Below are 17,036 nucleotides of genomic sequence, written 5' to 3'. Positions count from 1 at the left end.
CACAGATCCTTTATTTCACACACATTAACTGCTCAAAGAATTTGGCCGCTGCATGTTATAAGGATGTGTGCGACATAGTTTGCTCACTTGTTATACATGTAGATTCTGGACATTTAATGGGCTGAGAGGAATGCTTTGACATTGTCCTAGTGCTTTCAACCAGGAAACACTCAGCCTTTCTTTTCCTGATCAGTTTTCCAAACCCAGTTAAAAGAAACTAATTCAGGAGCTCGAATTTACTGATATACTCCAGGGCTTCTAGTGGAACCAACAGAAAGGGATTTGAAACTCTCTCCTGCCCTGATGTGTGTTGGTGCAGTCAGGAGCTGCAATTTTATCAGACTCCCTCATCTGAAGTGTTGTATGGCCTGTGATATTCCCCTCCCCCACTCATCCATATCCCTTGTATTATCAGCAGAGGTCGCTTGGCTTGCAATGTGGAGAAAGCTAGCAAATGATACCCTCAGCTTAAACGCATGGGTAAACACTCTCAGGCATGCTGAGAACAGACAGCAGAGAAAGAAACTGAGACAGAGAAAGAGGGAGTGTGTGAGAGATACAGACTGAAAGACAAAGAAAACAGACACGGGAACCCAGAAAGAAAGAAAAACTTATCAGCATCTGCTTGCAGCAATTTGCTTGCTTAGCTGGTCTGCTACCTGAGACTTTTTTGTGTCACTTTCCTGAGTTCATTATGGCAAGACAGTTCAAAGTATGCATCTGTGAGTTGCACGAAGGCTGAACTATTGCAGACCACAAACGGATATGAGACAAGGATGAATTGAGTCTTACCCCATTCTCTTTTTTGTGTTCCATCCAACAGTAGAGACAGAGAGAGACACCGAGTGAGGAAGGGAGAGTGAGAATAATAATTAAAAATCTGCTTCCATGCGCTTGGCATTGCGGCCACTGAAAGATGGATATGAGATTTTATCCCACAGCCCCAACAACAGTGGGTGTCTTACCTGCTGATCCAACCTGCCTGGGCTCTGCCTCATGCCTGGAACATTATTACTGCAATAAGGTAAAAGGCATTGTGATTTCAACTTCTTGCTTCTTGTTTCCCTTCTCATGTTGTGAGTCTGTTTGTGTCAGATTTGTTCTGGAGCTGTGCATTTACCAGGAGGTTTACTAGCTTGGAGAAGTTGGCTTGTAGCTTTATACAGAGAAAATGTGCTGTGTGTCTGTGAGTGTATTTGTGAGTGTGCATGTGTGTTTGAATGTATTTGTGTGTGCGCGCGAATGTGTGTTTGTACATGTTTGCGTGAGTGTACTTGAGTACATGTGAGTGTTTGCAAATGAGTGTGTATGTTTGTGAGTATATTTGTGTCTATTTGTTTGTGTATGTATGTGTGTGAATGACTGTGTGTGTGTTTTGCTTATGAATATGTGTTTTGTGTGAGTGTGAGTGAATGTTGTGTGTGTGTGTTTTGTGCGTTGTGTGTTTTGTGTGAGTGTGTGTTTTGTGAGTATGAGTGAGTGTATATGTGTGTGAGTGTGAGTGTTTGTGAGTGAGTGGTGTGAGTGCTGTGTGTGTGTGAGTGTTGTGTGTGTGAGTGTGTGTGAGTGAGTGTTGTGTGTGAGTGAGTGTTGTGTGTATATGTGTGTGTGTGTTTTGTGTGAGTATGAGTGAGTGTATGTGTGTGTGAGTGTGAGTGTGTGTGAGTGTTGTATGTGAGTGTTGCGTGTATATGTGTCAGTGTGTGTGTGTTGTGTGTGTGAGTGTTGTGTGTGTTGTGTATATGTGTGTGTGTATGTGTGAGTGTGTGTGTGTTGTGTGTGTTGTGTGAGTGTGTGTGTGTATGTGTGAGTGTGTGTGAGTGTTGTGTATGTGTGTGAGTGTGTGTGTGTATATGAGTGGTGTGAGTGCTGTGTGTGTGTGAGTGTTGTGTGTGTTGTGTATGTGTGTGAGTGTGTGTGTATATGTGAGTGTGAGTGAGTGTTGTGTATGTGTGTGAGTGTGTGTGTGTGAGTGTGTTGTGTATGTGTGTATATGTGTGTGTGTGTTTTGTGTGAGTATGAGTGAGTGTATGTGTGTGTGAGTGTGAGTGTGTGTGAGTGTTGTATGTGAGTGTTGCGTGTATATGTGTCAGTGTGTGTGTGTTGTGTGTGTGAGTGTTGTGTGTGTTGTGTATATGTGTGTGTGTATGTGTGAGTGTGTGTGTGTTGTGTGTGTTGTGTGAGTGTGTGTGTGTATGTGTGAGTGTGTGTGAGTGTTGTGTATGTGTGTGAGTGTGTGTGTGTATATGAGTGGTGTGAGTGCTGTGTGTGTGTGAGTGTTGTGTGTGTTGTGTATGTGTGTGAGTGTGTGTGTATATGTGAGTGTGAGTGAGTGTTGTGTATGTGTGTGAGTGTGTGTGTGTGAGTGTGTTGTGTATGTGTGTGTATGTGTGAGTGTGTGTGAGTGTTGTGTGTGTTGTGTATGTGTGTGAGTGTGTGTGTGAGTGTTGTGTGTGTGTGAGTGTTGTGTGTGTGTGTGAGTGTTGTGTGTGTATGTGTGTAAATGTGTGTGGGCATTCTGTTTACAAACTTGTTTTGATGGGTGCAGTAATGTCTCCAGGCTGGTTAACTCAGCCTCTCCTGCAGCTTCAGTGTGTTAATAACACAGCAGTGATGAGCTGGATCCTGTGAGCGTTTCACTAGATTCAGTACCTTCAGTGCAAGTTGGAAAGCGGGCTCTTTTATTCATTAGTGAAAATCCTCTCCGACTGATCGACACAGCGTTTCAGTAAGTAGCAGACTTCCAGCAGTTATTTAACTGTGATTTGTGTTGCTCAGAGTGTCCATGAATGAAGACAGTGGAGTCTGAATCTGTCCCTTTGCTTTTTCCTATTTGCCTCGGCGTTGGTTTATTTCCCCTTCCAGCTGCTGGGTGGACAATGATCGGGTCAGTTTAAAAAATCTTTCTCGGTAAAATAGCAGCTGTGGACAGGATGAAAGTTTGTTTGCAACCTGATGTGTTCAGTGAGCAAGAATGAGAGGATGGATTAGCAGCAAATGAGGAGGGATTTTTAAAAAATAATAATTGTCTCCAGCATCCGTTTGTAGCAGAATATCATCGATCGAGGCAGAGCGAGTGTGTGATCAGCTTTGTTCTCGGGACCAAGCCCATGAGGATAAAACAGGACTTGAAAATACATTGCGATATAAAGAGATTTGCAATATTAATGCAGACAATTTTGCTGAGTATTTTGCATGTGGCTTCACCAGCTATGTTGGAAAGTAATTTGAAACTGTTGGGCAGGAGGTGGTCATTTTTATTCTCGACTTTAAAGCAATGACAAGAAAAACTTTCTGGGGAGGGGGAGAGGTGCAGAAGGAAAGGTAAAGGAAACCTGAATGTGGAGAGTAAGCTGTGTCAAATAGAGCCTGGGACAGAGTTTAAAAGCTGCTGGTCCAGTGGCAGTTGGAATGGTGTCGGCGCTACAGGAGATGCAGTTGTGTTTGCACCACCCATCTTCAATAATACCAATGGTTATGTGTGTAATTTAGGGTGTGTGATATGCTCACTGTGTCTGCATATATGTGAACTTCTGTGCAGCAATGCATGGTAAACCCAGCTGTCGCCACATTTACAGTTGCCATTGCTGCAACCTGCACACACCTGTGCAATTGGCACCTTTATTGGCACAAAGACTATTGGTGCGAACAGTCACATTGTCCCATTTCCACAGAGTGAGATATTGGAGTGAGTCACTGAGTGACTTGAGGCAGGGAGCATGGTGGGGGAACAGGTAATTTTTTTATTATTCATTCACGGAATGTGGGCATCGCTGGCCAGGCCAGCATGTATTGCCCATCCCTAATTGCCCTCGAGAAGGTGGTGGTGAGCTGTCTTCTTGAACCGCTGCAGTCCATGGAGTGTAGGTACACCCACAGTGCTATTAGGAAGGGAGTTCCAGGATTTTGACCCAGTGACAGTGAAGGAACGGCGATATAGTTCCAAGTCAGGATGATGTGTGGCTTGGAGGGGAACTTGCAGGCAGTGGTGTTCCCATGCATCTGCTGCCCTTGTCCTTCTAAGTGATAGAGATCGCGGGTTTGGAAGGTGCTGTCGAAGGAAACATGGTGCGTTGCTGCATTGCATCTTGTAGATGGTACACACTGCTGCCACTGTGAGTTGGTGGTGGAGGGAGTGAATGTTTGTAGATGGGATGCCAATCAAGCGGGCTGCTTTGTCCAGGACGGTGTCGAGCTTCTTGAGCGTTGTTAGAGCTGCACCCATCCAGGCAAGTGGAGAGTATTCCATCACACTCCTGACTTGTGCCTTGTAGATGGTGGACAGGCTTTGGGGAGACAGGAGATGAGTTATTCGCCGCAGAATTCCCAGCCTCTGACCTGCTCTTGTAGCCATGTTATTGGTTAAGATGGTGCTGCACACACAAACTTTCATGATGGGACACCATGTGCTATGCCTGTAGCAGTGAAAATAAAATCAAAAGGCAGGTGAGGCACTTAACAACATGGCTATATCACCGCCATAGCAAATTTTATTCTTCTGAGTCCTGTTGATACCAGGAATAGTTACTGCACACTGATAATGGACTTGTATCTGCAGGCACAACTGGAGACAGCAGTTTGATGGCAAGGTTCAAATTGTGGTCTCATTTGCCAAACCAAACTGCTGTTAATGACAAGCCACAGCAACGATAATTATCAAGTCTAAACAGCCTATTGCAACTAAGATGCTAAGCACTTTTTCAAAGTATTTATTGTTACTCCAACTTGCAATTAGCTGTAGTTTCAAATTTATCTTCAAAAGATGGCCCTGTGCAATGGAGAAGTGTTTGTATACAGACACATTCCATATACCACCAGTGACATAGCAAGAATTTGTCCACGTAACTGTTTATGAGTACATATATAACTGTGGGAACATATGTATGTTTGACTACATAACTGTGTGGACTTAATTGCAAATGCAGGAGTACATGTGGAGATACCTGTAGGAAAGTACATGGATACATAGTCGCATGCAAAGATAAACGCAGATATCTGTGTGTGGATATCAGTGTGTGGATATCTGTGTGCGGATATCTGTGTACGGATCTTTGCGTGTGGATATCTATGTGTGGATATCTGTGTGTGGATATCTAAGTGTGGATATCTGTGTGTGGATATCAGTGTGTGGATATCTGTGTGCGGATATCTGTGTACGGATCTTTGCGTGTGGATATCTATGTGTGGATATCTGTGTGTGGATATCTAAGTGTGGATATCAGTGTGTGGATATCAGTGTGTGGATATCTGTGTACGGATCTTTGTGTGTGGATATCTGTGTGTAGATATCTGTGTGTGGATATCTAAGTGTGGATATCTGTGTGTGGATATCAGTGTGTGGATATCTGTGTGCGGATATCTGTGTACGGATCTTTGCGTGTGGATATCTATGTGTGGATATCTGTGTGTGGATATCTAAGTGTGGATATCTGTGTGTGGATATCAGTGTGTGGATATCTGTGTGCGGATATCTGTGTACGGATCTTTGCGTGTGGATATCTATGTGTGGATATCTGTGTGTGGATATCTAAGTGTGGATATCTGTGTGTGGATATCAGTGTGTGGATATCTGTGTGCGGATATCTGTGTACGGATCTTTGCGTGTGGATATCTATGTGTGGATATCTGTGTGTGGATATCTAAGTGTGGATATCAGTGTGTGGATATCTGTGTGTGGATATCTGTGTACGGATCTTTGTGTGTGGATATCTGTGTGTAGATATCTGTGTGTGGATATCTAAGTGTGGATATATGTGTGTGGATATCTGTGTGTGGATATCTGTGAGTGGATATCTGTGAGTGGATATCTGTGTGTGGATATCTGTGAGTGGATATCTGTGTGTGGATATCTGTGTGTGGATATCTGTGTGTGGATATCTGTGTGTGGATATCTCTGTGTGGATATCTCTGTGTGGATATCAGTGTGTGGATATCTGTGTGTGGATATCTGTGTGTGGATATCTGTGTGTGGATATCTGTGTGTGGATATCTGTGTGTGGTCATCTGCATTTGGATACATGTGCACAAGTCAATTGCAAATGCAGGAGTGCATGTGGAGATACCTGTAGGGAAGTACATGGATACATAGTCGCATGCAAAGATAAACGCAGATATCAGTGTGTGGATATCTGTGTGTGGATATCAGTGTGTGGATATCTGTGTGTAGATATCTGTATATGGCTATCAGTGTGTGGATATCTGTGTGCGGATATCTGCAGAAGGTGATTTGCAGAAGCTGCAGATTCCACACAGGGTGAAGGACGCAGGATGTAGATCTGTAAATTAAATTCAGCAGACATTCTTGTACCAATGGCAACTGATAAAATGATCTTTCTGAGCATGTGTGTGAAATAGATTTCTGCACATGTGTCCTGTGCTCCTCGAGGGGCTCTGAATCCAGGACACAGTGCTGTCTAAAGGTACTTGCATTGCATACTGTGTCATGGGCAACACATAGGAAAAAGCTCAGCCAGTTCAAGATACAGGACAATCAGGGAAAATTCAGGGACATTTCTGGAAACCCAAAGGTAAGCGGGGCCTTCTAGTCTTCTGTTTCATTGTGTTGTGTTTTTTTTAATGGTTAGATGCTGGCCTACAGAAGTTGCTCCCTGCAATGTCTTGCTGTTGCAGTGTCAGAACTTTGTCAGTGTTACAGTGTACACCACTTCCTATGCTGAATACCAGTTGGTTCAGTTTTAAAGTTACAAGATGCTTTATTGTATTATTGTGAGAGGTGGCTGAAGTGGAGAAACAGAGGGCACGATAGTGCTGTTTGTACAGCACAAACTTATTATTTTCTTATTCTGGAAGATCGGAGTGCATTGGACTGATGAGGGCAATTGCAACTGTTTGAGCAATTCCAGGGCTGCAAGTGAAACACAACGGCCTTCGTCGCCAATTAAACACACTCTCTTTCATCTGACTGAATGATTCTTAAATGCCAGTTGTTTTCCCATTTCCAATATTTTTATAACTAATAAATGAAAGTGTTCAAAGAAAATGAAAAGAAGCAATTTTTTAAAAAATGGTCCATTGATTTTTCTCTCGCAGCAGTGTCTAGGTGATATATCGTTAATTCCAGGGCACTCTCGGACAATCCCAGAGGATTGGAAACCCCTGCACTCTTCCCCACAGCCCGAGTTACTGCAGAGTTCCACTTCCCTGGCTACTCATGGCTGGATTTGCGGAAGGTCTGCAGGTGGAAGATTACAGTCGTGTTCATGCCTTTTCATAAATGATGCATATGTTTCTGTGTTGTCGGGGTTGTGGAATATGCCTCATAATTTAAACAGAACAGATTCCAAAACAACAGGAGGGCAGCACATCCCAAGGCTACCTGCCATTAGAAACAGTTCAGCTGTATAAACTGACCTTTCAAAATAGACTATTAGATTATCACAGCAAAAGAGTTGTGTTTTATACTGTGTTTCTATGCGCATGTGTTTGTGTATATGTGTGTGTCTGTGTGTGCCTGATGCATGTTCAGTTGTGTGTGTGTATGTGGGGTTGTGTGTGTGTTTATGTATGCTTCATGCTTGTGTGTGTGTGTGCATGGCATGTGCGTGCGTATGGTTTTATGTGTGTGTTGTGTGTGAATGGTGTGTGTCGTGTTCAGTGTGTGTCTATGGCATGTGTATATGGCATGAGTTTGTGTGTGTGTACTTGTTTCTACGAGTGCTCTCATGCATTTTTTTTGTCTCAGAAAGTCATTGTTATGCAAGGAGCTGATGTCAGCTCATGTTTATGACTCAAAAACAAATTTGATTTTCGGTGGTGACAGCCAATGTCCGGCTTTCGTGAGCCAAACAGAATTCAGGAGCTGCCCCACACACAGCAGCTGGCTTTATACGAGGGCCTGTGTAACAATGAGCAGAGAGGCTGAGAGATTGGGTAAACAGTAGTCCTGATCGTAGCCTCACGAGGTCTGTCTTCAGCAAACAGAGCAAAGGAAGAAAATATCCACTGTGTTAGTTATGGAGCTTGTGCATGTCAGTGCTCAGAGTGAGGAGAACGCGATTGTGAAGGTTTGATGAGTTGGACTGATTTAACAGAGTTATCGATAACTGATCTTACTGATGCAAGGAAATGAAATTCGAAATTAATAACCCATCACTGGGAAGCTCCATTTGTAAAATTAAAAAGAAAATATACACAGGACTCCAAACAGTTTAACTGTTTGTTAGTGAAACTGCATCCACCCCTCCCCCACCCCATTTATAACATACTTTTGTGTGCTTAATGATACCGCAGTGAATGTCACACTCGGTCACTGCCGTTGATACAACTTATCTTTTATTTATATTTCACTCTGTATTTCAATAGTCTTGTTTGTCAACAAAATTAATAAACGTTTCATTTTACAATGTGCCCTGGCCAACATTCCACCCACAACCAGTATCGTCAAGATAAGGTTGATGTGTCCTTCATCTTGTCTCTGTTTTTGGGGCTTTGTTTTTACAGAATTACTGCCACCGTTTCTCACATAGCAGTCGCTACATCCAAAAAACAGTAAGTCACTTTATGAAGGACTTTGAGACATTTCAAAGGCGTGCTAACGCTTGTACCAGTTTCTTATTGAAACAGTTTGCACCTAGTTCAGAAACGTCACAAAACGGAGACCAAGAAGGCCACTTAGCTTTTCCTTCTCATAAACAGGAGGAGGCCATTCAGCTGCTCCAGCCTGGTCCATCATTCAGTCAAATCATGGCTGATCTGTAGCTCAACCCAATTTACCCACCCTTGCTCCATATCCCTCGATGCCCTTATCCAACAGAAATCTGTCAATCTCAGTCTTGAAACTCCAGTTGTCCTCCAGCATCCACGGCCTTTTGGTGGAGGGAGTTCCAGATTTCCACCACCCGTTAGGTGAGAAAATGTTTCTTGATTTCACTCAAGAATGGTCTAGCTCGAATTTTAAGATTAAAGCCCCTTGATCTTGGACGTGTTATTATGTTAAAGATGCTGTAGAAATGCAAGCTGTGTTCTTGTCTCCCAGCAAGGAAAAGAATTTCTCTCTATCTACCTTTCAAATTCTTTTAACATTTTAAACATTTTGATCAGATCTCCCTTCAATCTCCTAAACACAATGGAATACAGGATATGTGTATGCAACCTCCAAGCCCCAGTATCAATTTGGTACATCTGTGCTGCACCCCTCCAAGGGCAGTATACCCTTTCTGAGGTGTGCTGCCTAGAACTGAAGACATTACTCCAGATGGGGCATGACCAAGGCTCAGTACAGCTAAAGCATCAGTTTGTCTCCTTTGTAATCCATGGAAAATGTGCCAAGCAGAGGGAAAATAGAGCAGTTATAGAAGAGGCAGGTTTTCAGGAGCGCATTAAAGGAGGAGAGAGAGGTAGAGTAACAGAGAAGTTTAGGGCGGACAATCCAGGCCGTGAATTGTTGGGCAAAGGACATTGGATGCACAAGAGGTTAGAATTGGAGGAGCACAGCGATCCTGGAGGGTTGTGGGGCTGGAGGAGGTGATGGAAATAGGGAGGGTTCCAGGGACTGGCGGAGGTGATGGAGATAGGGACGGTTCCAGGGACTGGTGGAGGTGACAGAGATAGGGGGAGTTGTGGGGCTGGTGGAGGTGACAGAGATAGGGAGGGTTCCAGGGACTGGCAGAGGTGATGGAGATAGGGACGGTTCCAGGGACTGGCGGAGTGACAGAGATAGGGAGGGTTCCAGGGACTGGCGGAGGTGACAGAGATAGGGAGGGTTGGGGGGCTGGTGGAGGAGACAGAGATAGGGAGGGCTGCAGGGACTGGCAGAGGTGACAGAGATAGGGAGGCTTGTGGGGTTGGAGGAGGTGATGGAGATAGGGGGGGTTCCAGGGACTGGCGGAGGTGACAGAGATAGGGAGGGTTGTGGGGCCGGTGGAGGTGACAGAGATAGGGAGGGCAACAGGGACTGGCGGAGGTGACAGAGATAGGGAGGGTTGTGGGGCTGGCGGAGGTGACAGAGATAGGGAGGGTTGTGGGGCTGGCAGAGATTACAGAGATAGGGAGGGTTGTGGGGCTGGTGGAGGTGACAGAGATAGGGAGGGTTGTGGGGCTGGCAGAGATTACAGAGATAGGGAGGGCTGTGGGGCTGGTAGAGGTGACAGAGATAGGGAGGGGTGAAGCCATGGAGGGATTGGAACACAAGGATGAGAATTTTAGAATCAAGATATTCAAGGACCAGGAGCCAATGCAGATCAGCAGTGATGGGTGAACAGGGGCTTAGTATAAAATATTCTGTTATTTGGCAGGTCGCAATGATAGGAAAGTAACATTCTGAATATTAATAGTACTTGCATTATGCAACATCTTGTCAAGACAGAACATATCAAAACATTTCATACAATGAACTCTTTTGAAGTGCAGTCTGCTATTAACTAAAGAATAGAAAGATTTAGTTGGAGAACATTTGAAAACACACAATCCCAGCTTTCTTACTAGGTACTTTTAGCTATAAAGAAAATATATGATAGCATGTTTTACAATATGATGAATTGAAATATTTCTCAGGGTGCTTATGTATCAAAAATCTGCTTGTATTTAGAGATACAGCACTGAAACAGGCCCTTCGGCCCCCCGAGTCTGTGCCGACCAAGAACCACCCATTTATACTAACCCTACAGTAATCCCACGTAACCCTAACCACCTACCTACACTAGGGGCGATTTATAATGGCCAATTTACCTATCAACCCGCAAGTCTTTTGGCTGTGGGAGGAAACCAGAGCACCCGGCGAAAACCCACGCGGTCACAGGGAGAACTTTCAAACTCCGCACAGGCAGTACCCAGAATTGAACCCGGGTCCCTGGAGCTGTGAGGCTGCAGTGCTAACCACTGTGCCACTGTGCCACCCAAGGACCCGCTTCATGTAGAAGAGGCTCTATAACACTTCAGATTTGTTGCTGCTGGTGTAGAATTCACTCCCTTTACATTGCAGCATTGTTTGTACAACTAACGTACATCCCAGAAACATTCAGGCCCCCAGCATCATAAAAAAGAGTCAAGCCCTCAGCTAGTGAGTTCTGATCACCTGATAGAACAATCAGTCCTGACTGAGCACCTCATTGCTCTGGAGTACTGAATGGCAACCAGCTGTAAGCAGGTTGGTTAATTTCATTACTAGCCCACTGATTTTACTTATATAGCACCTTTCATATCCCCAGGATGTCCCAAAAGACAATGGACCACTTTTAAAGGGCAATCATGTTACTTTGTGGGATGGGGGTAGCAGGTGCATCTCCTCCAAGTTCCCCTCCAAGTCACACACCATCCAGACTTGGAAATATATCATCATTCCTTCATCGTCACTGGGTCAAAATCCTGTAACTCCCTCCCTAACCGCACTGTGGGAGCACCGTCACCATATAACCACATAAAGTGGTTAAAGAAGGCCCATAATCATCTTGCCAAGGAAAACTAGGGATGGGCAATAAATGCCAGCCTTGCTAGCATTACACATGTCTCGAGAATTAATTTAAGAAAAGCTGATTTGTACACAACAAAATTCCACAAACAGCAGTGAGATAAATGATGAGTTAAAGCTTATCATAGGAAACCATCTCAGGCGTGCAACAGGAGTGTTGTCAGACAAAATCTGGCACCAAGCACATAATAAAATATTAGGATAGATGGTAATAAGCTTGGTCAAAGTGGTAGGTTTTAAAGGGAGAAGCTTAAAGGAGGAGAGAGAGTTATAGAGTTGGTGAGAGGTTTTGGCCTAAAGAAAAGAAAGATTTGCATTTAAATAGCACCTTTCACAATGTCAGGACGTCCCAAAGTGTTTTACAGCCAATGAAGCACTTTTTTGAAGTGTAGTCAGTGTTGTAGGAAGCAAGGCAGCCAATTTGTGCATAGCAAGCTCCCACAAATAGCAATGTGATAATGACCAGGTAATGTGTTGTTGTAATGTTGGTTGAGGGATAAATATTGGCCAGGACACTGGGGAGAGCTCCCCTGCTCTTCTTCAAAATAGCGCCATGGGATGTTTTACGTCCACTTGAGAGGGCAGATGGGGCCTTGGTTTAACGTCTCACCCAAAAGATGGCACTGCTGACAGTTCTGCACTCCCTCAGTTCTGCACTGGAGTGTTAACCTTGATTTTTGTGCTCAACACCTAGAGTGGGACTTGAACCCAGAACCTTCTGACTCAGGAGGGCTGTGGGACTGGAGGAGAATACAGAGATAGGGAGGGACTAGAAAACAAAGATGAGAATTTTAGAAGGCAGGTAATGCTGGAGTGTTACTAAGGTAAGTTGCTTCTGCCCATGACACTGTGGTTCTGATTGCAAGTTGGCTGTATAAAACTTCCCCTCAATAGCAAAGGCAATGGTCAGAATGGCAAAGCTATGTCTGTGTGAATTCTGTGATCAGGATCCACCAGCACGGTTTACTTTCTAAGCAGCTTCACATCTAAACATTCCATTGTTGAATCCACTGGAAATACCAGTCAATTCTAGCAGTGAGGGAATCTGGCTTCTACACAGTACCACTACAAATGGAACCTAAATGGGAAGTAAGAGGAATTTAGGATCTTAATGGAGCTGAGATATATAGAAGACAGAAACAGTCGATTCGATTCAGCCGGTCCCTGTTGGGTTACCCTTTCATTGGAGAAATTCTAATCACATTTACCCACCACATTCCGATATTTCTTCAACCCCTTTTTCCTTCATCCGTTTATCCAATTTAACCTTTAATGTTGACATTGTTTCTGCTTCAACCACTAATCCTCGAGGTGAATTCAACAGCCTCGTAACTCATTGTGTGAAGGAGTTTCCCCTGCCCTCAGTTCTAAATCTCTTCTATTTAATTGTATCTATGGCCCCTCATTTGTAACCCCTCAACTTCTGGAGACAGTCTGCTTCTAAACACCCTGTCCTACCCTTTCATAATGTTGAACACCATCTTATAATCTGTGCTGTTCTGATGAAAAAAGCCCCAATTTTTCAAGTCTTTCTCCATATTTGTATTTGCTCAAACCAGGCAGTGTCCTAATGAATCTCTAAAGCCTCAATATCTTTCCCGTTGCATGGGGCCCAATATGCAGCACATAGCACTCAAACTCAGCTCTTATTCAGGTGACCCACAAGACTTCCTGTTGCAAACCAAGACCCATGCTTCTGTTTAATGTGAATTTTTCGGTTCTAATTCTGTAAAAGCCCTTTAGAGTGATAGCAGGATTCCTGATCACTATGTGGTCTTGTGTGTGACTATCAGTATGCCTGCGTACATCTGTGGGTGTTTCTGTGAATGTGTGAGTGTGCCTGTGTGTGTCTCTCAGAGTATTTGTGTGTGTGTTTATGTGTGTCTGAGTATCTGTGTACATTTGTGAGTGTACCTGTGTGTGTGTGTTTGTGTGTGTGTGTGCGTCTGTGTGCCTATGTACATCGGTGAGTGTGTCTGTGTATGTGTAAATGTGCTTATGTGAGTATCTGTGTGTGTGTGTATCTATGTGTGTCTATGAGTATTTGTGTGTGTGTGTGTGTGTATCTATGGGTGTCTGGGTGTCTGTGAGTATCAGTGAGTATGTGAGTGTACATATGTATAATTTCTACCAGCAGTTTCCACTACATCTGTAGACTGAGGTCCTGCCACACAATGCAGGAACACTCACACCATTTGACGATTAGGAGCCAAAAGAAAGCCAATAATAAAATGATTTCCTTTGGTGTATTTGTTGCTGATTGGCAGTTTCTCTGACTGCCAGCTGGATTGTCTTCATGCCACTCTGGTTCACTGTGCTTTGCTTATTTCCAGACTTGCTTTAATCTATTATTTTACAGTAAATTAAAACGCGCCAATCTACAGTATACAAAACAATATTGTTTACCCACAGAAAATGTGCCATGTATGTGTGAGTATGCCATGTCTCTTATTTCCTGAATACAGGGTTCTGTGCTCTAGCTTTGTTTCTTCATTATATAGATATAAATCCAGTTATTTCAAGAGTGTAAACATGGATTAACATGCAGCTAAAGTACTGAGAAGAGAAAAATATATCTTTATTGCAGTTAATTGTATCCTACAAGCCTGTACTTTCATTCTTCTAGGGTTGTCAAAATAACCTGTCAGCCTACTTTAGTGTTTCAGTGGCTGATAGATAAACAATGCCGATTTAAACCACCCAGGTTAACCCTTTACAAACTGTTCGGATCCATCACATATTTTTTTAATTGGTATATTTTATTTGCAGATTATTAATTATGAAGGATGGGTATGTGTGTGTGTGTATGTGTGAGACTGTGTGTTTGTATCTGTCAGTGTGCATGTGTGTGAGTGTGGGTGTGAAAATCTCGGGACAGATTCACATCTCCCCACCCACACTCACACTCATACACACACAACCATGCACACACACACACACACATACACACAGAGATGTACCCCCTCATGCATACATGCACACACTTGGGACAGACACACACACACTCACTCATACACACAAATGGCTTTCTCAGTCACTCAATGTGTAAGTGAATCAATACAGGTCAGGAGGATCCCAGAATGAGTGGAACTCTGGGCTGAGTTGGCTGATCCCAGCCAGGTAAGAGTAGGGACCAAGAGATGGACCACCTTCATCAGACCAGTTTCAAAAGGGAAGTGAACTGAGATTCCAGTGTTCCACCATCAGCCTAGTGACTGCTTGTGGAAATGCACATGTGTGGGTGTAGAGCAGGGACAGGCCTGGGCTCTACTGTGATGCCTCCTCCTGTTGTCAAATTGCCTGCTGCCATTGTCTGGACTGACACACGAGGGCTGGTTTCTTGGATGAGGTGCTGGAGGGCAGACAGGGGTGTGGAATTTTATGCCAGCACACGCTGCCAGGGGAGAAAGGGAGAAAACTAAAGGCAAATGTGAAGGATAAAAATATTTTATTGCACAATTTCAGGAGTAAAAGAGGAGCTTGCACTCACCCTGAAGGATATTCTTCTGAACCCTTTAGAACTGCATATTTTCAAACTTTCACAAAATGCAGAATGCTTTATTATAATTTTCTCCAATATGCCAGCTCCTGACTGTTGAGCAAGATTCTGGAGTTTGCAAATTTGACACCATTTTATTGCAGACAGGTGTGTTGAAGTGAATCACCTAGAAATACAACGTAATAATATCACTTGGGCTTTGCTCTGTAAAATAACCCAGTTGTTCCAGTTTTACCCCGAACACCAACAAAAACACTCTGCCACTTTAATATCACCTGGACAATCTGTGATCAAATCAATTCAACTTTGCAAAGAAACACTTGATTTAATATCAGAATTGTTGACATTTTAAGAGGGAAGCAATGAAAACTTGCATAAGAATTAAAAATACACCAGAACATGACATGGCTGACAGTGGCTCACCAGCTTTTATTCTCAACCTTTTGACTGTAGCAGATTTTCCGTCTTGTCTAATACCACAGGGAGTCCTGCATGTTCAGGTAAACCTTTACTTAATGTAGCTCTGCACAGCCCTAAGGCACTGATCCAGGGAAACCCTCTCAGCAGATGTTAGCAATCCAACTGAGGGAGCAGTAGCAAGGTTTAGAGGCCAGGTTTGTTAAGGATAAAAATCTAAACTGTGTTGTGAAGGTCAGGGTTAGTTATCATCAGCATTAGTTACAGTGTCTCCATAATATTTTAGGGAGTATTTCTATTTTAACAATATCCACAAAATGTTTGAAGCTCCGTAGGATGCTCCTCTACCATTCCAACCCATGTAAAGATTAAATATCGAGCATGGTTAAATTTCAAGTTGTATTCACACTCTCTGCAGAGTGAGTTTGGTTCAGCAAGTGTGGGAACAAAAGGGTTTTTCTTGCTCTTCAGCTCCCTTGACCGAGGGAAGAGAAGGATGTCAGTGTGACCACATCCTCTGTCATGCTGGAATGTGTACACGATCCACACCCCATGGTTAAACAGCCCACCAATACGAACTTCCCAACCTCACCAAAGAAGCATATTCACTTCGAGCAAGATATTGTGGAGCAGACCTCAGGATGAGACCGGGTGGGGAGGGGAGAAAGTTGAAAGCAGATACCACTGCGTGGGAATATTTTGGTAAAGGACTAGTCAGGACCTGGGAGTATTGAAACTTGATCGTCAGTATCAGTAATTAAGAATGGGATTTGTCCCTGATTCATTACCTGTAATCATCAGATTTGTTTAATTGTCTTCAGTGTTTAAGAAGTAGCCTGTTCTTATCAGTTGTATAGTTTAGTAAGAAGGAGCTTTAAGGATCAAACATCACACTGAGACCTGCAATTATTGTTTTGGTATCTCTGCTCTCTTCCCTCGGTGAGTAAAGTGAAGTAGTGGAAGGATTCACAGGCTGCTTGTGAATTTTCCTTCCAGGGTCCTGACCATCTCTATCCTCGTCAATAGGGGGTTAGCCTGATGTGGTGAGAGGGCTTTATGGGCTCCCACAAGCCCTCAAGGGGATTGAGGGGTGGGCGGTCACCACATCCACTGCACAGAAAGATCCCACTGGATATTGACCGGGAATTCTGAGTCGGAGTTCTGGTCTCCACTCACCAGTCAGCGGACTGTCTTGAGTGGAAGTGGACTTTCTGAGCTGCTGTGACAAAGGCTGCAGATCTACAGTGATTTGCCACTTTAACATTTAATCTGCTTTAATGTCACATTAACTTAAGGAGAAAAACTGTGACAAGCACCTTGAGGGTTAGTAAGCTACTTCTGACCTGTCACCCTGCAATAATGCCATGGAATTGACTTCAGAGTAAATATTACCAAACCATCAGCAGACAAAGGATGTGGTGAATTATTTCAGAGGAAGTATGAAGTAATCACCTCTTTATAATTAATCATGTCCTCCAAGAAGGAAAGAACTCAGTCAAGCTGCAGATGATCATCCTGATCAGTGACAGTAACAGAAATATAAAAGCAAAATACTGCAGATGCTGGAAATCTAAAATGAAAACAGAAAGTGCTGGAAATACTCAGCAGGTCAGGCAGCATCTGTGAAGAGAGAAACAGAGTTAACGTTTCAGGTCAGTGACCTTTCCTCTGAAGTGTTCTCAGGGTAAACTATTA

The 17,036-nt window shown here is 43.6% G+C and overlaps 1 protein-coding gene across 6 annotated transcripts in view; it reads left to right on the top strand.

Moving 5' to 3' along the window:
* The first annotated feature begins 462 nt into the window (after positions 1-462).
* tox2 (TOX high mobility group box family member 2) overlaps positions 463-17,036 on the top strand; it is a 259,956-nt gene continuing 243,382 nt past the window's right edge. For 2 of the 6 annotated variants that reach the window (XM_068048701.1, XM_068048695.1), the window contains exon 1: positions 737-1,024. In XM_068048701.1, the coding sequence (XP_067904802.1) occupies positions 917-1,024 (108 nt within the window). In that variant the 5' untranslated portion in view covers positions 737-916. The other 4 variants (XM_068048697.1, XM_068048696.1, XM_068048698.1 and 1 more) reach the window with 4 other exon arrangements.

The sequence above is a fragment of the Heterodontus francisci genome, chromosome 16 (assembly GCF_036365525.1).
Source record: "Heterodontus francisci isolate sHetFra1 chromosome 16, sHetFra1.hap1, whole genome shotgun sequence".
Classification (NCBI taxonomy): domain Eukaryota; kingdom Metazoa; phylum Chordata; class Chondrichthyes; order Heterodontiformes; family Heterodontidae; genus Heterodontus; species Heterodontus francisci.
The sequence above is the reverse complement of the archived record's forward strand: the minus strand, read 5'-3'. Positions and strand labels throughout refer to the sequence as shown.